The sequence below is a fragment of the Nannobrachium achirus genome, assembly GCF_963921795.1.
Source record: "Nannobrachium achirus genome assembly, chromosome: 8".
Classification (NCBI taxonomy): domain Eukaryota; kingdom Metazoa; phylum Chordata; class Actinopteri; order Myctophiformes; family Myctophidae; genus Nannobrachium; species Nannobrachium achirus.
The window spans coordinates 30,726,794-30,751,071 of NC_137817.1; the positions used below are offsets into that span (position 1 = coordinate 30,726,794).

The 24,278-nt window shown below is 39.0% G+C and overlaps 1 protein-coding gene across 2 annotated transcripts in view; it reads right to left on the reverse strand.

Moving 5' to 3' along the window:
- Positions 1-564: 564 nt before the first annotated feature.
- LOC308289654 (CD166 antigen homolog A-like) overlaps positions 565-24,278 on the reverse strand; it is a 29,447-nt gene continuing 5,733 nt past the window's right edge. The window contains exons 2-16 of one of the 2 annotated variants that reach the window (XM_080731397.1): positions 11,829-11,935; positions 10,878-11,100; positions 10,658-10,722; positions 9,773-9,860; positions 9,120-9,293; positions 8,481-8,602; positions 8,194-8,326; positions 7,717-7,829; positions 7,319-7,445; positions 5,713-5,834; positions 4,662-4,791; positions 4,214-4,246; positions 3,200-3,311; positions 2,926-3,064; positions 565-2,738 (exon numbers count right to left, since the gene is read on the reverse strand). In XM_080731397.1, coding sequence (XP_080587523.1) covers positions 2,959-3,064; positions 3,200-3,311; positions 4,214-4,246; positions 4,662-4,791; positions 5,713-5,834; positions 7,319-7,445; positions 7,717-7,829; positions 8,194-8,326; positions 8,481-8,602; positions 9,120-9,293; positions 9,773-9,860; positions 10,658-10,722; positions 10,878-11,100; positions 11,829-11,935 — 1,655 coding nt within the window. In that variant the 3' untranslated portion in view covers positions 565-2,738; positions 2,926-2,958. The remainder of the gene's footprint in view (positions 2,739-2,925; positions 3,065-3,199; positions 3,312-4,213; positions 4,247-4,661; positions 4,792-5,712; positions 5,835-7,318; positions 7,446-7,716; positions 7,830-8,193; positions 8,327-8,480; positions 8,603-9,119; positions 9,294-9,772; positions 9,861-10,657; positions 10,723-10,877; positions 11,101-11,828; positions 11,936-24,278) is intronic. The other variant, XM_080731398.1, reaches the window with a different exon arrangement.

A 24,278-nucleotide genomic window follows, 5' to 3' on the forward strand; every position in this document is an offset into this window, starting at 1 on the left:
GGGTTCCAGGTGGTCCCCAGCTAAATGATAGAGAGTTGGTAACCAAATGGACCCTTATAGAACTTTAACTCTTGAGAGCATAAAATTAAACCAACTCTTATCATATGAACATTTTATGGATAGGCAAAACACAGCCGAAAACAGAGTTGGTAACCTAAAAATTTAACCAAATGCCATTTGGTTTCATTTAAGCATCTGCATTAGCTAATTATTAATATTATTATTTGTATTAATGTTTGCCTATATAGTACTACATCAGTACAGCATGAAATCGTATCCAACGACAAAAAAATATCCCAAAAAGATAGGCTAAATCTCATCAAGGTCCGTAGCTCAAATGCAGAATAAATAATGGACCTTGATATGAAAAGGGTTGAAAACCACTGCTCTATAACCTTGAGGCCAGTGCTGCCCCCAGTGTGTAGTGTAATTTCCATGGTTATGAAAGATTAAAAATGTCATGTATATAGCCATGTATTTGCATCTAGATAGATCGATATTTTGTGAAATGCACAAAACACATATATTACACAAATAAATTACTCATACATTTGTGCAAATCCATCAGATACAACACTCATTTATTGTTGAAATAAATGCACACATTCTAGTTTGTCTTGGTTTCATTCTTGGAATAAACAAAAGGATGTAAACAAACCCTTCATGGCCTCTAAGAGCATGACATTTGTATCTATATTCCTCCCATGCATATCCCGTTCATGACCTTAAGTCAGGGGTCTTCAACATTTTCAGGCCAAGGGACCCTTTTCAGAGATTCCATATTGTTTCATTGTTTGACAGCACAATCATCATTGCATTTTGGATTCATGCCAATTTGAGTTATCAGATACTCATTTAACCACTTGAATCGTCAATACTTAACTTGACATTTCACTTTGTACTTGGTCTTACTCTACGCCAAACATCTTTGCCAAAAATAGCCGATCTACAAGCTCACAACGCCTTGCAGTCTGCTATTTTTGGCAAAAGGTCTCAGAATAAGGACACTAGGATTCAACAAGTTTCTATGATTTGGAGGACCCCCTATAGTAACTCTGAGGACCCCCTAGGGGTCCCGGACCCCCTGTTGAAGACCCCTGACTTAAGTGAATCAAAAAATAAAATAAAAAAAGGAAATATCAGTTTCACGACTGAAAAACATTCTGTTGACATAATGTTCTGAAATGTACACTTTATTTTAAACAAAAGTACAAAAACAAATGCCAGATATTTACAATACTTGCATGGTAATATTCACTCTTTGGTCATACTTCCAATTTAATTAGTTTATACAATGTAGGGAATAAACGGCAGCTTTTCAATCTAAAGATATCACACATTGATTTGAACATTCAAACCAGAATGTCCTACAAATGCCCTACAAATGACCCAGAAATACACTTGTTTCTATAAAGTCCGTAATTGTTACCAATTGTTTAACCTAAGACATTAATTGTTTGACAGTTTATTTATAATATTGAACAGTATAAATAGCAAAGACAAAAATAAAGTCACGTTGTTTACAATTACATCCAGGTGTGATATAGGCTTTTGAGGTTTCATAAATGCTCACGGATAACCCTGACCAAAATTGTGAAGTGTCCAGCTGAGTATTTAACATCTGATTGTACACAAATCTGACATGAAAACATAACCCATATACGTAGTTCACATTGCACACTGAAACAGTTACTGCTAGTTAACAGGTAGATTTTCAAAATAATACACAAATCTGTCTATTTTGCAAATCTAGTTAATTCTTAGATCACTGGACTCTGTTGGCATATCAATTAATTAAACACATATTCAACAGTGTTACGTTTTCAATCTAAAAAGACTGAACACAATAAACGTTTCTTAATGCTAGTAAAATGGTTTGCTATGCTTTAAAAAAAGAAAATCTACCTGTCATAGACAGTAATGGCTATATCAAAGCTAAATGTGACACACAGTGAGTTCAGTACCTGTAAAATCAATCCTTATACGATGATGTACAAACATAAAATCATGTAACTTCCAAAGAATTTCTGTGGCACATCTCCTGCTTCCTATAAGGCCAGGGGACGCATGCCTGAAAACCCGTAAATCATATGACCCTCTACATCTAAAGCTTATAAGAGTATAGCTGCATACCCTTAGCCTCTTCACAAATTCCATCTCAATTTAAACATTTCATGGATAGGCAAAACACAGCCGAAAACAGAATTACAGTGATGACTTTTAAGGTATAGGTGGTAATGTGAGATATGAATAACCAACATGAAGTAACGCGTTACTAAGATGTAACGATTGTGAGGGGGGTAACACCCCCCTACTGCACTATGGGTTACAGACAGATATAGGCCAATGGACAGCCATACATCCTTACAGCAAAGGCAACTGGTCCAGTAGCAATTCTACTAGCAGCAACTGGAAAAAGAAAAAAAGAGGAAAAAAAGGAAAAAGAAAGCCTTGCATTTCTTTTTCATTTTCCCACATTCCTTCAAGCAAATGTGAAACAGTATTTAATAACAAGCATGTTGGCATGTATGCATGTATCAGTAGTGCAGACAAGTTATGTATATCACATATGACATATCCCTTCATATTTCAGAAAGGGGGACCTTTTGGGTGTGCTGTTGGGTGCGAAAATTGTCCCTGAATCCAAATCTAAATCATCTCCATTCATAACGTATGCCCAGCCATTTTCAACAGAGCTCCACAGTAGTGTGCAAAAGCTTCTTGTTTCCGCATTTTCACTGTAGAGGAAATGGAAAAAAAGAAAAACATGTTTAGGAATATTGTTTTGAAAATAAAGAACAGCTAAGGCAATAACACACATCAGGTTTCTTCATTACTAGTAGATTTACTGTAGATGATATGTTAAACGTGAATCTTTCTTTTTCTTTGACAAGAAAAGGTTTGAGAACTACTGTTCTACAGTACCTTTCACATTCCCATTGGCTGACTCCTGGTACTTTACACCTCCTCTGCTTTTTGGCTGTTCTCTTCTACTTTCTCCTCCAGCTTCTTCTCCTCCTCAGATGAGCCATCTTCCTTCTCGTTAGTCTTCCAGGTTCCTTGCCTTTTTCAGAATAAATCACTGTTAGATTTCTGGATGTGAAATGTTTAAGCTCTCTTGATGGAAATCCATTACTTTATGTTTACACAGATGTAAACAACACATGCGTTCGTGAATGGAATAATTTGGACTTCTTACTTGGATCTCTTCATGTAGACCCAGTATGCCAGGCCCACAATCCCAGTGGCAACGAGAAGGCCGACAATGACACCAACCACCAACTTGGTTTGGTCACTGTCATCTGGCTGGTCTGTAACACAATATGATAGAAACATCAGAAAGATGCAGTGGAGCTTTCAGCATCATACCCCAACCCATTTAATGGAGATTCATCATGGGAAATGAATGGAAACAATAATATGCATGAATTAATGAATGGGCAGACTAGTGCTGTAAATGTCCATTATATTTTTAACCACATGAACCGTAGTGTCCCTATTCTGGACATGTCACGTTGTGAGGTTTTAGATCACTATTTGACTTACAACGAAATATAAAGGGTTTAAGTGGTTAAAGGGGTACTGTCACCTAAAGGGGTACTGTCACTTTAAAAAGTAATCTTAAAATATGAGTTAATATTTTTATGATGTCAATGTGGGAATGGGCAATTATAATTATAATTGACTGTACTTAGACTACTTACTGTACTGGTCAGCTGTTTTTGGGGGGCGAGGGGCAGATTACACTGTGACATGAGTTTCAGACTATTTCAGACCGTTTTCAGAGAGACCACGTGACCTACTGCTACTGTATCATACTATTATAATTTTGGAGCGTGTCAGCGGGCCTTTAAGTAATACACTGTACATAACAAAAATCTCTCAAGATATATTATTTCCCTAGATTTAAAAGTGGGAATATGAACAATATATAGAGGTTATGTCAGGATGCTGGTAGCTCAACTCCCCTTATACTCTACTGTGCTGTATAGTAATTCCATACTTCAAAGCAGTTGTGTATAAACAACCTCTGTACCTACACCAAACTGTTCAAATACCAATTCCACAGTGGTGATATCCTAGGTGGGGTTAAACTGAGAACCCCACTCAATAATCCAAACAACATAAATAATGAGACTTGTCTATACTGAATTTTAGCATCTACTCCTTTAACTCCCCTTTTCACACAAGTAAGAAGACCACTACAACTTACCTTGTTTATCCAATTTCACCTCCTCAACAAATACTGAAATCAGATATGAAATAACATTAACGTCCAACCAAAGAGACAACGTTGTTGGTCAGACAACTGGTTTGCAAGCTATATGAGAATATCTACACTACATTACAGACTATGTCTGCATGCACATAACCAATGTGATTCAAAGAGAGAAAGGATAGAGCCCAGCATCCCGATATAAAGACCATTTGTGAAGGTAGAAGAATAGTGAAATGCTGTCTTACACACAGGCATGAAAGACAGCAGAGACTGAGATCGATACTGTATTGAACAACGGACTGTACCCAAAATGATTGCATGCAGGAAACATTGAGGATAATTCAATGATTCAATTTTAAAATGTATAAATGTCACTGTTTTGTCAAGACATCATGCATACGGATGCAGCGATCTTCTGTCAATACTGCCACACTTTACTTACAGGAAGAGACCTTTATGTCCTTAGAGTCTTGTCCATGCTCATTGTACACAGAACAATAGACGGTGAGGTTGGCAGTAGGCACCACACTGAGTGTATGTGTTATCTTCCCATTGATGAAAGGGGTCTCAGCCTAAATGGCGAAAGAAAAGCACAGGTTTGAATATTTGATTTGTTCAGTTGAGCTTGACTGGCAGGTTCTTGAAATAATCATATCTCCCACAACCAAGTTTATACAATGACATTCACAATGTTAATTTATAGGCCAATATCAGACTTGAAGGGCAATACAATGTACGTCTAGCATCTTCGTCCACGTAACCTTTTCAAAATATCTAATTATAAGTATGTTTCTATAAAATGATATGAAAAAAGAAAATGATGATGTTGTTTACACGTGGACTAGAATTTAAATATCAGAAGTTGTCCTTTAACAGCAGGTTAGTATAACATGTTATTCCACCACACCCCACTAGGGGATAGTGTGGATTTACATTGGCTCAGCTGAAAAAGGGAGTGTATCCCTTTGTGATAAAGGCCCTTGGGGAAAACTGCAGACAAAGGAAAATATTATTGTCTTTGAATAATCATTAAAGAATACTACATCACACAGAAAGATGCATGTTTTCTTTTTGTTTCATTTGTTTTTAAATAGATAAAAGGTAAACAACTTAATTGCTAATTCAGGGTGTATTAATCATGTGTAAGAAGTTAGTAAAATAAAACAGTAAAATACAGATAATAACTATTACAAGTATACACAGTCAACATTCATACACATAAATCATCATCTGTACATAATGCAGTAAAGGCTGCAAATTATTTGACAGTGTCACATTGTGTAGCTCTACAATCAGCACACACAGGTAGTACCCAAACACAAAGAGCCTTTGTCTTTGTGGACTAATGCATAATAAACTGGATGTGCATCAGAGAACATAGAGAGATATTCTTTTAGAAAATGCTAAGAATTGCAGTGCAAATATTAATCAATAAGCTATTCTTCATTAAAGGAAGTTAAAATACTCATTATATAGTGTCACTGTTTGCTTACCGATGTTCCATTGATGCTCCAGGTAACAACAGGCTTTGGGGAGCCCTCAGCTTCACAGTAAAGGACCTTATGCTGGCCATCTTCCCCACGGCGCTTGTACAGCTGTCTGATAACTGCACCACCTGCAAGAAGACAGACATGCCACTTGAGCTACAATACAGTATCAGACTAAATTCAACTTCAAATGAGCAGTTGCAACAGTAACAAAAACTATATATATATAAAACAGGGACATTTCACTTGAAACATGTCCAGAAGAAGCTAAAATGCTTGGTGCTTCCGGATGATTTATTGGATACAGAAAGAATTCATGTCTTTTTGTTTCACTACGATGATCTTAGAAGGGATTTTAACAATGCTGTTCAAGGCTGTGAAACCAGTGGATAAAAGAAAAGCTCAGAAGACTCAATAAAAGATAGAAAGGAAATAATGGCTTGACAGCAAAGTAATTTAGTTTGTGGAGAATGTGAATTATCTGTTGTCCACTCTTCACAATAGTGTCAATGTTAACATAACATTTGAGATGGTTATTTTTGGATGAGACCATTTCCAAAAAATAATTGTGTATGACGTATTCTTTGGCCGCATCTCTGTTCATCAATCATAATAGAATAGAGACAAGTTATTATCCCCCCAGGAAATAAAATCAGTGAGAGCATTCCCATTGTCTGATTCTAATTCTCTGAGAAAGGACAGGGACAATGCAGTCATAAAATAATTTGATCATAAAGTTGGCCTCCTGATAGCTCCTGCATCCATCATTGCGCAGAATAAAGAGTGGATGAAAGGATGCGCCCTTGTGGCGAGCCATGCAGTAGCCATAGCTACAGTAGTAGCTACAGAGAGGTGAGAAGTCCAAGCTCCACAGAGCAACCTTTCTATTAAAAGATGGGGCTGCATTAATGCTGATCAAAGGTCTCCAAACAAAAGCCTGTGCTCACGTCTTTACTGTCTTAATTAAATGGAGAAAACTTGGTCGATCCTCATCCATTTTTCTCCTCAGCAATCGATCTGAAATTGCACATACTGTAGGCATTGACCATTCTGCGGCCATAACTGAGTGGGTATAAAGGCCATGAGAAGGTCACCAGTTCCATCCTTGGCTCGCCCAGTCTATGTGTCAGTGTCCCTGAGCAAGACACTTACAGTAACTCTTAACTGCTGCCTCTGGGCTGTATTAATAGCATCCACTACTTCTAATAGTTAAGATGGCTAAATGCAGAGGATTAATTCCAGCTATGTGCAAATGTACTTGAATAAACAACAACTAAAGGGGACACAATTATTACTATGATTACTCTATATGCAGGGACTTAGGAAGCTGATTTTTACACACAGGGACTGACAAAGATGATTTTCCAACATCTGCAAACTCAGTTAATATTTCTGCATATATTTTTCTCCTTAGTGGGTTGACAAATTGATCTGAAATTGCACATCAAGTGAACATTTAACAATGGTATAAGCAGGGACTGACATTTTTCCCCACAGGTCATGGGATCTGTAGTTGCGGTCCAATGTTTGCAGTTAGTTGGGGCGCACACATCCTTGTGGATGGACTAGGCTAGGTTATTAATTTAAGTATGAAAAGCTTCTCATTCCTTACCTTCGACAATAAGCTCAAAAGAGCCTTTTTGGCTGATAGCGCCGATGGTCACTTCACACTCATAGCGGCCAGAGTCAGAATAGGTCACTTCTTCAAAATTGGGTTCCCCATCAAGCTTAATGTTATCCTGATGAAATAAATACAAAGAAAATTAGAACTATATATATAGCAACCATTTGTTGGACTAGAAAGTGGTTACTAAACAACACAGCTTTTGTTTACTGCTTTTCTCAATTATGAAAGTATAGAAAATAAGGCTCTCTTTCTTTTCAGTGGTAAATGGCCATGGTATAAGTACAGATATAGGCAACACTAGCATTATTTTTCCAATATCAGGTTACTTTGTCGCACTTTATCACTTGCATATTGTCTATGCTTTGATTTACACAGCGTCCTACCTTTGTCCAGGACACCGTTGCTACTTCAGATGCATCAATATGCAGGCTCACAGCCAAAGCCTCGCCAGCTTTCTTCAAGATCATCCCAGAGGGGCTTAAATTCATGTCTAGGTCTAAAAGAGAGTACAGCATCATTAAAAGACTGTTTAGGAACCTTGCGGAAAACAATTACAGCACTCCTGCAGTAGAAATTACAACCTCCCAGTCCGATACATCATCACCCAACCACAACTGAAACAAAGTTGTCACTGTTAACACTGCTTTACCAAAATACAATTAACTATCCTCTATAGAAAAAACAAAAACAATGTGATGTATGACAAGGGGTAACGCTATAGTAAAGAATAAACGTATAGTACCGCCAATGAATGCAGTAGTACAATGAATGTTTACATTCATTGTTTGCCATTCTGTGGCAACGCAAGTGTGTGCCAATCTTTGATACACACGTAATAAACAACACACAGTACTACTTACAGTTGACCGTGATGTTCTCTGAGGCTTCAATCTTATCATCGTCAGTAAGAGAGCACTTGTATTCACCGGTGGCATCACGAGTGACTCCAGTCAAGGTGTAGGTGTTTGAATCCTCCACTTTCACCACCTCTCCCTTTGAATGTCATAGTGGTAATATGTCAGCCATCACACATAGACATACAGTATTAGGTTTCATTGACGGAGAATCAATATTGTTACAGTTTTAGAGATGTATTGTTGTTATAACATGTTTGAGCTCTTGATGAAGAATATAGTCGATCTCTCACCTTAATGTGAAAGTTAAAGCTGGTAGGAGCCGGGTTTCCATCTGCCATGCACTTCAGGGTCACATTGTCTCCCTCTGTAACGGCCCCTTCAGACACCTGGAGACTGATGTGTTCGGTGGGATCTGTGGAGGGACAGCAGAGCAGGTGAGCCATCTTGCCTCAAGGCAAAAAAAAAAGTAAGCGTGGGGTGAACACTGGCTGCTGAGCATTTTGATAGTCGGGGTGATTATGAAGGTTATGAAATATGAATTATGAATTATGCTTGGGATAGGTTTCGCTCCTCTGTGTGTGTGTGTGTGTGTGTGTGTGTGTGTGTGTGTGTGTGTGTGTGTGTGTGTGTGTGTGTGTGTGTGTGTGTGTGTGTGTGTGTGCGTGCGTGTGTGTGTGTGTGTGTGTGTGTGCATATGGGAGTGTGTCGTGTTGTGATTGAATGACTATAGGAGGGGAGTGCCAGTAGGGGTGCCAGCGGAAAGACAGCGGAAACTTTAAAAGGCAGTCAGTGAGCCAGCGACAGCGAACCCGTATGCTGGGAGCAGTTGTATACAGTAAAATCCATAGTGTTAACTGAACTTTTTGTACACTCTTCTGAGTAAAAGTAACACCTGGATTTAGACATTGGGATAGAACTGGTGTACTCACAGGTGATGGTAAAGGTCACCGGAGCAGAGACTTTCTCTGTTCCCACAGAAAGCTGAGTAACACAGGTGAACTGGGCGTCTGTGTCTGCCTTCTCCGCAGTGTACTGTAGTGTGGAGGATGTTGTCGACAGGCCAGTATCAGGGTCCAAGTGCACTGAAGCAGTGATTAGGATTCCTAAGGCGAAAGCAAACAGCACTCGTTAATAGTAATACATATGGCATTGTAGACTCTACAATGTAGAGTCTAATAACGACGGTCCAGTCTAAAAATTAAGGAATGCATACATTTTCAACTATGATCCAACTTTTATGCTCATTGTGAGTTTCACTTTGGCAGATATTTCCAAGACTGTTCAAGCTTTTGTGGCCGGAGTGCACGTTGCCACATGAGCTGTGATTGGTCTACTTTTGACATACATACCGTAGGTGTAAAAAATACAAATTCTATTGAGCAAAATGGTACAATGAGAACAACATATTGACTGCAGACTGTCTAAAAGGCTGCAAGGGAACTGCAATCTATAGCTGACGCCTAGCACAGTCTGACAGGAACAACACAAGATTATTTCTGCAAAAACTTGTCAAATGCCAATTTGTCATACCTTGCTCAGATGTTCAGTTCATTACAATAATAAATCAGGTTGAAATACACACCTTTGCCATCGGCCTCCAGAGGTCGCTTGTTTTTAAACCATGTAATATTTACAGCTGGATAGGTATCTTCTGCACGGCACTGCCCCAACTGTAGAACGGGTAATAAGAGGAGAAACAATAGTGAAAAAATGGAAAAGAGCTACATTTGAAACAAGTAAGAAAGGTCGAAGTGGCTAATTAATGTTGGTATCGGCCAAGAATGAGGATCTCTTTTTCAATGCGCTAGACCACTGGGAGGACTGCTGAGGACTTAACCAAGCTGTGCTACTCATACTGACCAGGATCTAACCCAGGACCTTGCGGCCCAAAGGCATGCAAGTGCTCTACCGACTAAGCTACCCAGAGACCAGCATTTTATATGTAAAAGAATAACTTTAACATAAATCTAAGCCCCTTTTAATCAATCAAATGGCTGCCCAAATGAGGTTTTCAGTTCATTAATAGAATTTGAGGGCTCTCCTTTCCTAAGCAATAGACCATGAAATGCCTAAAGCATTACTAAAGCATCTCTCCTTTGGGACTGTTAATTAGAGAGAGAGAGAGAGAGAGAGAGAGAGAGAGAGAGAGAGAGAGAGAGAGAGAGAGAGAGAGAGAGAGAGAGAGAGAGAGAGTGTGTGTGTGTGTGTGTGTGTGTGTGTGTGTGTGTGTGTGTGTGTGTGTGTGTGTGTGTGTGTGTGTGTGTGTGTGTGTGTGTGTGTGTGTTGGGGGGGGGGGTGATGCTGTTAACTAATTCATGAGAATCACATCAAAGAAGTCATCATTCCAGCAACGTGGCGTTTGATACGCCTTGAGAAGCCTTAACTCCAATGATTGTGCTTTTCCCATGATGGTTTCCTGCTTATAATAATGTAGGTATAAGCAATTATATCATAAAAAGAAACCTACCTTAACTAGTTTGCCAATCTCTAGTTCTTCAGCTTTGTCAGCAATCTCCAGCCTGGATGGAGCCTCTGCAATACAAATTGGAAATAGTGTCAATGAATTGTTCATTATTTATAGCGATTCATGCATATCACCACCAATCGTGCAGTTACATTTATGACAAATAAAAAAAAATAACAATAACATTAAGAGTATAGACTGGGTTAATGTTCTGTGTACTCACTGTGGATCTGCACAGAAACAGGATATTCTTTGATGTCTAACATGACTCCGGAAACCAGCATGCAGGTGAAAGTTTTCTGGTCACTGAGGGTGACTTCGGAGATGAGGAGACTGGAGTTTTCGGCCAAGCTCACGCGGCTTTTGTAGTTGTCAGTGGCACTGACTGAGGCATTCTGGTCTTTCGGCTTGACAATTAGATCACCTGAAACACCCTCTCCTTTGTCCTGGGGAGTAAAGTTTGTATGTTTTGTTACCCTTCTGCCAGCTAAGTTCTAAAAACTGTAAAGGTATAGTGGCAAACTCTAAGCCAATGGTGAACTAGATTAGGCAGGGGGCCACAATTGTAAAACGACTTGAAGTTGGGGGCCACAAGAATGTGACAACAGAAATGAACAAAATATTCATGGTTAACCGTTTGTTGTGTGCTATGTCACATTTACCCGCATTTGGGTCTTTCATTTGGGACCGTGAGTTGACATCCTCTATTCTAAATAACAGCATACATTCTATTCTTTCGGTTAATGGTTTGTTAACTATTAATGAGCTTCAGTTAACGGCTATGAAAAACATTCAAAATGGTCATCCTGACATCCTCTATTCTAAATAACAGCATACATTCTATTCTTTCGGTTAATGGTTCGTTAACTATTAATGAGCTTCAGTTAACGGCTATGAAAAACATTCAAAATGGTCATCCTCTACAACCAACCATCCAATAATAATTCCTTAAATACATTTTTACATTGGAATATGGAATGTTCTCCAGGGGCCACAAGAAAGCTCCACTGGCACTGAATTTGGCCCCCGGGCCGCCAGTTGAATATCACTGCTCTGAGCTATTAGGTTAATAACAGTTGCATTTTCTATTGTAGATGTACAGTAGCATGTTTCAGACACAAGTCTCGACACTTGTCTCGCCCCAAATAAATGAATGAGGAAATTGATAACTTACGTATTTCCATTTAGTGATCAAAAGGCCTGTTGGATTTGCAGCTCCATTGTTGCATGGCACCTCAAGTGTTTCCCCGTATTGGCCGATGATAGTTTCCAAGCTGTTCACTGAAAGAAAAGAGGAAAAAAAGTTTTAGATACATTTTCATCTACTTTCTCACTGCATGGGGCTCAGACTATTAACCACAGCCATGAAAACCTTCTGACTAAAAAAATATATATATTACCAAATGTCACAACAGGTTCTCTAACCTGTAAATATTGTTATGGAGTCAAGGTGTGAGGGGGAGAAATAGTGTTCAGTGTACCATGAAAATGTGCTCACAGGTTAGTCCCACCAGAGCTCACATGAAGGCTAGCTTAAGGCAAATTAATCTACACCAAAGTAACATAGCTATGGTGCCATCCAAGCAAAGCTCATCAGCAGTCATAGAGTGTATGTATGAGAAGAACAAATTATTCCCTAATTATGGTTATAATGTATTGAATAAACAGAAAATAAAGGCTTGCAGAGAAGCGAGGAGGATACCTTAATTGGTCTCTTTGTATTCAAACCTGAAGTCGTGTAATTAATACAAAATCCACACACAAGCCAACAGCAGCAAGCAAGAGATCAACTGTATACTGCTGCTATTGTGACAACAATTATACTCTCTCTTCATGATAGTTCATCAGTATTAAAATGTCAGTGATGAGGTTATTAGAGTGAGAAATAGATGAGCGGTTCATTTATCTGCTCCGTGTGTGCCTGTGCCATAAATTTAAATCTGGTTTAAGGGTAAAGTGCACATTCTTTAACAACCATTGTTTTGTCAGTACAGAGATTGCTTGATATCACCTAACCAAACTTTTAGCAACTTCTGAGTAACTTTACTTTCAAATGTCCTCTAACAGACAAAATGAGAATACTTCAGATTTGATTTGTATTTTGTACCCCTTGGGTGACATTTGAAGGAGAGCACAGTGTCCTAGGCAGGGCTGTTTCATTCACCACCTTTGTCAATTTGTGGCTGTATTTTACAGTGCTCTTCGGTAATCTTTTCTCTGGCAATCTATTGTAGGCTATATCAAATTGACCAACCATGAGTTCAGTTCATGCAGATTTCTAAAGAACTGATTTACAAAATGATATGCATTCATACAGCGCCTTTATCCAAAGCGCTTTACAAGGTGCATTACATTCACACACAGACAGCAGAGGAAACCATGCAAGGCACTCTCCTTTAGGAGCAGTTAAGAGCTTGCTACTTCGACACCAATCTGGCTAGCCATCGTCAAAGAAGGTCCTTTTCACTTGAGCTCAGTTAGTCTGTTCTTGAGAGACTACTTCGAAACTAACCCAGGAGGAGCCAAGGCTCGAACCGGGAGCTTTCCAATTCCCAAGCGGCCACTCTACCTCTACTGTCACTGCTGCCCTAAAGTGATACTTATGAAAGTGTCTCCTGCACTTGAATGAGCTACAGCTAGATTTGTTTCCATTCAGAACAGATCCACACAAGCCGAAGGGATAAGACACAAGAGACTATGTAAATGTATCAGAGAAAGGGAAGTCATTCCCTGTGCAAACTACTTTTGATTTGATGCATAAACTATTGTCATTATATAATGTTTGACAACTGTAATGGGTTTTGGAATCATTTTAGGGAGACCCACATTTAAAAGCCTAGCAATATGTACCACCCCTTATCTGTCTCATGATACGACAACATACTGATGCTGGTCAAGAAAATACATTTCTATTCCAGAAATGATTTCTGGGTCATGGTCCGATGTGATGTGGTTGGGTTTGTCAGTTGCCCAGACCTGTTATAATGGGCAAGATCTTTGTTGTTGTTGCTTAGAACCAATGATTCCACAATCTATTTCAACACAAGAAATATAGCAGATCTATAAGCTCACAACTCGTAGGCACATAGCTAAATAGTTAGTAGTACACACACACTTTCTGTTACATCCACAGCTTTACAAATAGACCCTCTCTCTAGTCTAGGGCCTAGGCTCAGGTGATGAATGTATGGTGTGATGTCATCAACTATAGTCAAAGCCAAATCCTCGAAATGCATACAAAATTAGCTTTTACTGCTTCCAGCTTTCTATGGCATTAAATAATAGGAGAGTGAGAAAGGCTAAAGCACAAAAGAAGATCACTTCATGTTCCTGATTAAGGTACCTTGTATCCCCAAGGAGGGACGGGAGAAAACAGCTCAAAAGCCCACAAGGGAAATCATGTGCGTTCTCTTTCTCTCTCCTGTCTCTGAGCAACACACCGATTTCGATGATTAAAAAATATACATTTAGTGTTGAAAGTAAAGGCCATGCAGTAAATGGTGATCCCATGATGCAATAAAGAAGACGTACAAAGAATCTATTGCAAATGCCCTCGGTTCAGAAGGCAGAGGTGTGAGGCAAACATAACCAGATCAATATTCAGGTAGAGACCAGATGTCTACAGTGAATTCTGTTTTGTCCAGTCAGCAAGGGATCAAATGAAACTTAACCCTATATGACATTTTGCTTGACCTCCCTATTCTATTTGTGGATTGATAAACAAGATCTGAAAACTGACATCTCACGTGAATGAGCAGAGAAAAGAAAATCCTCTCACTATTCTCAGGTAAGGAAAATAAAGACATTTACAATTTTTTATGTACTGATTAATGGATATTTACTTGTGTCTACAACCAGTTTTTAATAATTATAGCTACCGGTATTTGACAATGTAGCTATGGCTCTGTTTCAAGCTTACTTCCTCCTACAGTATGTTGAGTTTGAGGAAATACATCTGCATAGGCTACATCGTAGTTAGGTAAATATTTGGTTTGGCAGAATTTGTGGTTCCTAGGATATCCCATGTGTGGTGAGGCCAATGAATTACATCAACTAATTTTAATGGTTTATTTAATTTGAACGTCGGCTTCTGCCAAATAAAATACAATTAAAAATAGAAAAATACATTTTATATTTTTGGTCAGAAAAGCTGTGATTGGGTCGCAGGTGTGCGAGAGGTTTGATTAGCATAGAAACTGGAGACCCAAGCTAATATACTTTTTGAGTTAGTCACTGCTACCCTTCTAGGTTGCCTCAGTTCATGTAACAATTTGGGAAAAACAGCTACCTAACAAGGAATGTTCCAAGGTCCTCGCAAAAGAGACACAAATGATGCCTGTAGGGTGTTAAGCTATTGCCTTGGCAATGTGCATAGGCCTATAACTCACACTGCTTGACATTTGAGACCATAATTTACATCTTTCAATACAAGTTGTTGTTGAGAACTGGAAGTGTTTTGTCCACATGTTTGGAACTGCTGGTTAGTAGTTACCTCCACCAGCGGAGTTGGATGGAATTTATTTCACCCCCATTCCGCTTGTCTGTTAGAATCACAAAATATGTGTCTACTCTGTTAGAATTTCATTAGGCTTGGTTGGAATGGAAGGGCTTTTCATGAAAATTGGTGGAAATGATGAGTATGCTGCCACACAGACATTATTCACTTATGGGTTGAAAAGGTAGAAGGTTAAGGTCACAATCAAGGGTAAGGCTTAGACAGACACTCCATGTCTCTGTGTGCCTGTCTCTGTCTGTCTGTCTGTCTGTCTGTCTGTCTGTCTGTCTGTCTGTCTGTCTGTCTGTCTGTCTGTCTGTCTGTCTGTCTGTCTGTCTGTCTATCTGTCTGTCTGTCTATCTCCCTCTCTCTGTGTTCCTGTGTCTATGTCTCCACCTCTGTGTGCCTGTCTATCTCTCTACAGTATATATGTGTGTGCCTTTCTATGTCTCTCCGTCTCTCTGTCTGTGTGTCTGTCTTATATGTCTCTCGTTCTGATTGCCTGTCTATCTCTCTGTCTCTTGGGCTGATTGCCTGTCTGTCTGTCTCTCTGTCTCTTGGGCAGATTGCCTGTCTATGTCTCTCTGGCTGCTTGCCTAAATGTCTCTCTCTGTCTTTCTCTCTTGGGAAGGGCTATAATCATCTCACTGATGGATAACCGAGGGCCTAATTGCACAACATCCTTTTCAGACAGGAGACTTTCTGTTCTGCAATCCACGATGGCTATGCCATGTTCCGAGCTGATCTATGCTCTTCATTTCTCGCTGAATGCAATCCCCACCTGCCAATATGCATGTGGAGCTTGAATTATACTCAGACTGATCTGAATATAATTTATTTCACTCCCCATTCCTTAATATTCTATAATTCTATATTATATCTACCTGTATATGGCTAACTAAAGTATTACGTCCCGCACATTTATTAACACTATAGTTTATTATTATTAGCACTTATTTAATATATTTTGGTCAGTTTTCACTTTAAATAGGATAGTAGCATAATAAGAAACACAGGGCAGAGAGGGCAGGTAATGTGTTTTGATGCTAGACTGGGCAATAGATTTTGATATAACTACAAAATAAAACTGCTATGAAAATATAAAGTAAATTATTAAGGAAAGATTTTGGGACATAAAATAATAATAACAATGGGAACATACAGTAATATGACCACACCCCATAATGCCAATGATAATGGTGAAAATTCTCAATTAAAAACCTTGGATTGAACTTGTTTGTGTGCACAAAAATCACATCTGAAATTAGGAGATGTAGGCAAATTTCTTGGGCCCTAGTCTCTCTCTGCGGTTGGAATTGTGCCCCAGCTGTGTGGACTTTGTCAGTGCAGCTAAGTCAATAATTAAACACTCCAGAGCAAAGACAACCCAAATGGGCAGGAAAACATAGGCTTAAACTAACTTTTTCAAAAACTACTCTGAGCCAAGGGTTTGGTTAATTGGTCTGTGGAGGATGAAATCGAAAAAAGTGAAAGCTAACAAGAGTGTGGAAACCATATTTCTAAGTGAATATATTATGCACAATGGCTCTTCTACTTTACCAGTATGACAAAATAAAAAATAGATTATTCACGTAGTCGTAGTATATTCACATACTTTTCCATCACTGAAAATGTGAATCTGAATTCATATCAAGAACAATATAAATTCCCCTTTTCTCTCTTTTTCTTATATTTTTAAAGTGGTAAAATGTCTGTCTTTGTCCATTACACTGGTCAACGGCTCGTCCTCCAGACAACAGCAAGCGGGAATGTAGTTAAAAGATAGCCTGCAGTCCCACGTGTCAGACTTCCATTGTGGCCTCATGGCGGAAATAGTGGCTCAGTGTTCCTTGATGTAAGACATGTCCTGAAGAGGCTTCTATACCTGTTCAGGCTTGTATACTTAGGATTAGGTTTCTGTTTCTACCGCTCTTTTAGGGGATGTGCAGAGACTCCAGGAAACAAAGGGGAGCCGGGCTCAACAAGGACAGAACGACGAGACAGGTTTCTGTGTTAAATTGTTTTGTCTCAAGAGGATTCAAACTGAGACGAACGGCACACCTGAACGAATGAGGTGTCTGCAACCGAAAATGAACAGTGACGCCAATTTGCAAATTTGGTATACTATTAAACATTGGTGTCAACACATCAAAGTTATGATTGTACAGCTAGTCGGCTACATCTTCAATTGTCTTGTTTCACTCAATTCAAAAACAAATTTCACCCACTGCTTAACCTGTAATGTGACAATAAAGTTGATTTAGATTCTGATTAACAACAAACCTCCTGAAAGAAAACATTAAAAAACCAAAAAGCAAGAAGGAAAAAAGAAAACTTCACCGTTGCCTGACTGCAGAAAAGTACATACACATTCACTTTCCGCAGGGTCCAATAAAGGACATTTCTTGGTGAAGAAAACAAACTAGCAGTCTGTGCAGATTGTTTGTAATTAATTCTAACTCTTTCTGCCAAGAAAGCCATGCACACAATCACATTCAATGATAGAACAAGATATGAACAAATCTATGAAACAAAATCTGGTGTTATTAGTACTTCTCCCTAAAACACTTACTGAAGCTCTAAACTAACACAAAGCAATACAAAGATCCAATAGATTTAATATCTCATTAAGATTTTAATGGCCAAGCAGTTTACTTTAATGAATGATATTCTACTTTCTTTCTTTGCATTCTGCACTTCATCACACAAATAAGGGGTTTACTTTAAAGCTGCTGACACCACAATCAAAGAGAAAATGAGACGTAGCTTATAAATGTTCGATACAAATATGTAAAGAAATATTCTGTACCTTTCTAATGTTACAGAGACTAATTAAACATTAAGTGTCTGTTAAATGAATTGGATCATGTACGCCTTGTGTATACACTGTCCTTTTAAAGGTTTTGTCTTAATGTGGAAAATATTAGAAGGTGAGTTTCTTATGCAAATGCAGTAGCAGTCAGGAAGGGATGATGCATATTCTAGGACAGTAATGGTAACTCTAAATTGACAGGCCATAAGGTTAGCCTGAAATTGATCTTGTGGCATGATCATTAGTCTTTCAAATCTGCTCTTCTGTACATTCGAACAAATTACTTCCCTGAAAACCTCTTAAAATGTCATAAATTGCTTCAGCTGATGTAAGGGTACAGCAAGTGTACTGCTTTTACAGACAGCAGCCTTCTGGAGGGATAGTGGCTTAAGTGCACTCAGAAATCACATCCATTAAGTTGTGAATTATGTATTTGAGGGGCGTAGGCCAGGCGACCCTAGGGGAGGAGTGGTTAAGAAATGCCTGTAAGCAAGTTTGGGAGAGAACATACAGGCCTGACCCTATATATCGTCGCTGTCCAGCAGAAACCTTGTATGTCCAAAACAGTTACTACAGTTACAGTTACAATGTTGTTATTATTCGTAATCGTTAAATATCTACAAAGCATGTAATTATAAACAAATTTGTTAAAAAAATATTCAGATGTTTCAAAAATAGTGAAAAGCAGCTCATAAGGCATAACATTGCGACACTTGGATTGTAGATTACCCTTTTTTTGCACGACACTGTCACGTGATAAGTCGAAGTATAAAACGGGGCGTTCCGTTATGGAGAAAACATTAACATAAAAAACAACGTAAAAATATGAATTATGGAGATACAGGTTTTCTTCCCAACAGGAATGATATCCACCAGCATCTCCCATTAACGGCCTGCCATTAAGCCTAACATTAGGCCATTAACAAAGCACGGCCATACTGCTCCCTATTGGTCCATTAACTCCTAATCAAATTCAAAGATCCTGGCTTTGGCAGTGACTGCACCCCAGTGCTGCCTCCGTAAGAGCCTGGATTACCTCACACAGTGGTCTATGCATGGGTTGTGCACAGTATTGTACAGGAAGCAATTAACTGTCCTTTCGTAAAGCTCACCAGATAGCCTATACAAGCATTATGGAGCTACATTGTCTTGACCATGTAATTCAGATTATATGGGCGCAACTTTTCAGTATCACATACTTAGCCTAAATTTAATAGACACACAATTATAATTATTATTATTAATAATTATTTTAAAACAAGTAATGGATGAATAATTCCTGCCTATTGAAAGTGGTATAGCTTTGCACTGAACCAAAAACTTAAATGATTTTCTGCAGCAAGTCTTTACATGGTGGAATTATGCCTTTGAGGACAAAAATAAAGGAAAAATCTTTTCTTCTTTTATACCAAGAAAAGTGCCTTGAGTGTGTTTATACTTTATACAACAACTCTGTTGGGGATGGGGACTACTCTAGAAAATCTTTGAGGACAAAATGCAGGCGGGAGAGGGTTCCTATAAATGACAGCTGGTATTCTATAAATACCATACTGCAGACTCTGTTCCAGTTTCCAATATTCAGGATATGAAAGGATGACAAGTTCAACAGTAGGTTATATTTTGGTTTCATACACTTCCATTTACACCTGGGATTTCATTTTTCCTGAATGATTGCTTTGCTAATAAACATGAGGGGTAGAGCTTGCTGGTGAAAATATTCCAGTTTTAACATAATATTTACAAACTGTGCTCTCAAGGTTTGTCTATTGCCCACTGCCACGCCCCCTTTTTGGCCTATTGCATGAAAAGTTAATAATCTCTTCCTTCGCTCAGGGCCAAAATCACCAACAGGTTTGGTGCAAATCTGTTCATAACTGCTCAAGATATCCTCCTAACAGAACATATGAAGCTAGGAGTGGGTCAAGATGCCAAAATGTACGGTATATGTTCTCATCAGCCATATTGGTCAATATTGCTCCTCTACGCGATGAATATAATGTTCAAATTGTTACAACTGCTGTTCACAGGCCTAGGGATAAGAAATGAGGCCCTGCCCTATATGCCAATTTAAAGTCTCTATACTGTATATATGCCACCAATGCATTTGTGCCTGTTCAGTCAGAATTGTTAAGCAGCTTCAGAATGTCCCTGACTATACAAAACAACATTCTTGACATCAAAGCATTCCTCTTTTCGACATGTCTCTCCAAAAGCAATTGCATCAGACAGGAGGTGTCCGTTTGTCTTTACCCATAAAACTACCTGTCCTCCCTTGCCTAAGGAGCTGCAAAACATGCAAGCAAAGCTGAATCGGGACAACTTCTGAGGCCAGCGTCCTCCCACTGAAGGTAGAGAGGCAATCGTTTTCCATTCAGTTCAGGTTTGTTATTTGTCCACGGGGCTCCCCTAAAAGAACCGTAATCACGAGGGATCTTCAAAGCATGAATATTAACAAGAGAGACATGTACCACACACACAACACACACACACACACACACAGACAGACACACACACACACACACACACACACACACACACACACACACACACACACACACACACACACACACACACACACACACACACACACACACACACACACACACACAAACAGCTGAGCTGATGACTAATGATTTGATTTGTCTTTTTAACAACTTCAGCCCTTTGTTTAAAGTACCTGCCTCTGCCTCTGGGTCAAACTTGAGGCAAGCCCTCCCTGTAGATGCGGGCGGCCCTGCATTGTTATCCCTACCCCCACTTTAAACTCCCACAAAAGAAAAGCTTTGAACATTGCATTCCGTAGGTCCCAGAGGGCCGGGGGACACTTGTATTTACCATGATCCTATCTGTATAGTTATATTGTGGTTGCAGACAGATACCAATCAAACGTGCCATAACATACAGCTCTGTTTAGGGTAAATGGAGCCTTTTGTACATAATGGGCAAGCAGCCCGCAATCCTGACCAACAATGTGGAGAGAAATTATGAAGTGGTCAGAGTCTCTTCAGTTTTCTCTGTGGGTAAACAAAACAGCATCCTGTTATTGATCTGAAAGTGCTTCATTAAATGGTGTATGAACTGAAGCTGACTAACATTTCCCCAATCCAAGATGAAGGGATAATGGGAGGACAACTTTATTATTGTCAGATTTTATGCACAGGCTACTTTACTGTCTAAATAATGTATGGCTTATCATCCTGTAAACAGCAGACAAATAGGGATGAATCCTCATTCGCCCAACAGATGGCTTGCTTTGCTTTCATCTCCATTAATTATATAGTCTTGCACTGATGTTTTCACATTAGTTGTGCAAAGAGAGCAGTTTGTTGTTGTGCAGTCATAACAACAAGGCTGACCTTTTAACCCCTTCACTGTGAGACACGATAGCCCTTGCTTCTCCCATTCCAATAAGGCTAACACCATGGTTTGTATTATCAACAGGGTATGCTTGTTTCAAATTGCGTCTTGCTTCTGGTTTTGAAACCGTGGTAATAAATCAAGGAAGAACAGACTGGAATCCAGGCAATACACACAAAAAATGATGTACCTGTACAAACAACATGTTTAGCATACCTTCATATTATTGAATACCATCTGTGCCTTCCCCCCCTTTTTTTGGTGATAAAGTTTTAATTTAATTTGATATAATATCCTGAACTCACCAGGGGCAGAGTTTACATTTTTGTAAGATGAATTTGTACAAAGAATAATTTTTCCCCCCTCCTCCACATGACAATGTATAGGTGAAGTAAGTGTACGGTATAAAGATCAGCTATAGACAAAATCTGACAACTATTTTATTAATTTGACCTGTGTTAGGCTCTATAACTTAAAAGTATACATAACGTCAACATTTCCATGAGTTACTACAGATAATTAAATGTCTATTAAAACGTAGGCATCAGACACAGCCATTTATTACGTTGAGTGTAATGAACCTTCTAGCCATAGGGAGGTAAATCCAATGGCCATCTAAACAGGAGGCCAGCCCAGGACAACGTCATAGTTTTAAACTAATTTGACCTCACCCCTGACAGCAGATTATGCAAACATCTTCACAGAAACAGCAAGAGCTCTGCTCTATTCTAAGTAAAAAGAATATAACTCAGAAAAAAGCTTTCCTGTACTGCCAAATTGGACGTGGGCTAGTGATCTTGGGACCAAACTGTTTCACAGGAACATTTCACCGCCTTCATCATTACCAGACACAGACAGCGAACTTCTTCTCAGAATAACCTCTAAAGAAATGTGCTGACACTGTTGTCATCACTTGACACTTCTTTCAATGAAGGATATGTTCTATCTGTTTCATAACTGCTGACGCAATAAATGCATTACATATAATTGTGTGTGTGTGTGTGTGTGTGTGTGTGTGTGTGTGTGTGTGTGTGTGTGTGTGTGTGATAGCTGAACCAGATATAACATTACTGGAGAACCCATTAGCATTTGCGTGGTTCCAGGTCGGTTTATAGGTGAGCATGCTGCAGCCTGCCCTCAAGCATGAGATAAGTCATCTTAAGATGTCCTAAGATAATGCCTGGAAATGCCATAACATTAACATCATTTAGTGCCCCCCACACAGCCTCTCCTCCTATAAATAGGCCATGTTGTGTGATGAAAATGACGGAACAATCTGATAATGGATTATGGCAATCACTCCAAATAAAAACGCTTGACGCATTTATAACACACGTCCTCCATCTATACACTATAGGCTTGCATTAAAAAGATAATACCAACATTTATAGTGCAAGTATACTTGTAAAATAAATGTTGCTATTATCTTTTTAATGCAAGCCCGGTTAGCAGAGTGTGTTTATGAGTCCACCATAAAACTCTGTTTTGTTACTGCTCCAACATCTTTACATGATGCCTAGAGATTCTGCTTAAAACTGGAGGGCAAATGTCATTGTTTAAACAGACAATTGGGGAAACTTCTCAGGGCTACTTGAGAGTCCCACATGTGGCAGTGACAGAGGAACAGTAGAATAGTTACCAGATCACCAGCTGGTGATAAAATACCTCACACATCCACAAGCTAATATCAACTTTAACTTCAAATGTATTGTCACGTCAAGTTTACAGGTGTAAAATAATGTGTAAATGTATTTTCCGTTCAAGCCTCCACAATTTGCAGTTATGAAATATAGTATATTTAATACACATTATTGTGTTTAATAAAATCAAATAGATATACTGCAATACGACAGTCTCTGAGGAAAGTAAGAGATATCACATAATGTATATTCACACATATATTTACAAGCATACATGGGCCTGTCGCCAAGACTGGCATGGCGACAGGGCTCAGCGCCCTTTCAGAACCAGTTGAGCCGCTTAATGGCCTGGTCATGGAAGCGTTTCCTGATTACAGATTTTGATAAAGCGGTATTGCCAGCCTGACGGCATCAGCATGATCAGGTTGTGGCTTGGGTAGTGTGTGTCTTTGATCATCTGCTCAGCTTTGGCTATGCCTGGAGACGTTGCCAGCCGCATAATTGCTGCGCAAAGAGCCGTCTTTGAATATTAATAGATTCCACATAGATAACAGTGAAGGTGCCTTTATAGTGCTCAATAATAATATTGTTTTAACCTTACATTTAAAACCATAATTCAGTTATGATAATTACATTTCTTCCTACATGTTTTAGAGCACTACATTACAATGTATTCATCCCATTAGTATACATCCCGGTACGTCCTTCATACCAGGATGAATTATTCTGACTTTGCTCCTCTAAGATGTAACGTGACAATGCTTTGACTTTGAGTTCAAAAGGACATGGGGTTTGTCATAAGTATAGAGTTAAAAAAAATTCAGAACAGCTTCAAAGAATGACAAAAGTCCTTCTTTAACGTGTTATTATCATACTGTACGTTCCAGTCTCTGGGTGTTCATGGTCTCCGTGAATATGGAACGGACACAATCTAAACATTGTGCAGATTTTTAAACTCCAGTCAGGGACACCTTTAAATCAAGGTAGTAAATCTACCTCTTCAGAAAACATCAGAAGGTCTCTGAGCCTGAGGTATGAGACAAGGCACCTGTTTCCTCAGAAGTAACTTTTGAACCTCTCATAATGTTTCAAGGTTAGATTCCAAACCATCAACTCCCAAACCAAATGGGCCAGATATTCTATGTAACTTAACTTCAAGAAATATAACCATACTTATTTACATGGTACGATGGCAGGCATTTTTCTCTTACAGTATACATATGACGACATAAGAGTAAATAGACCTGACAAAATGTATAACATTGAGCGTGGTCGATGACAAACCAACAGTCGACGACACTCCCTGTCCCCTTATGAAAG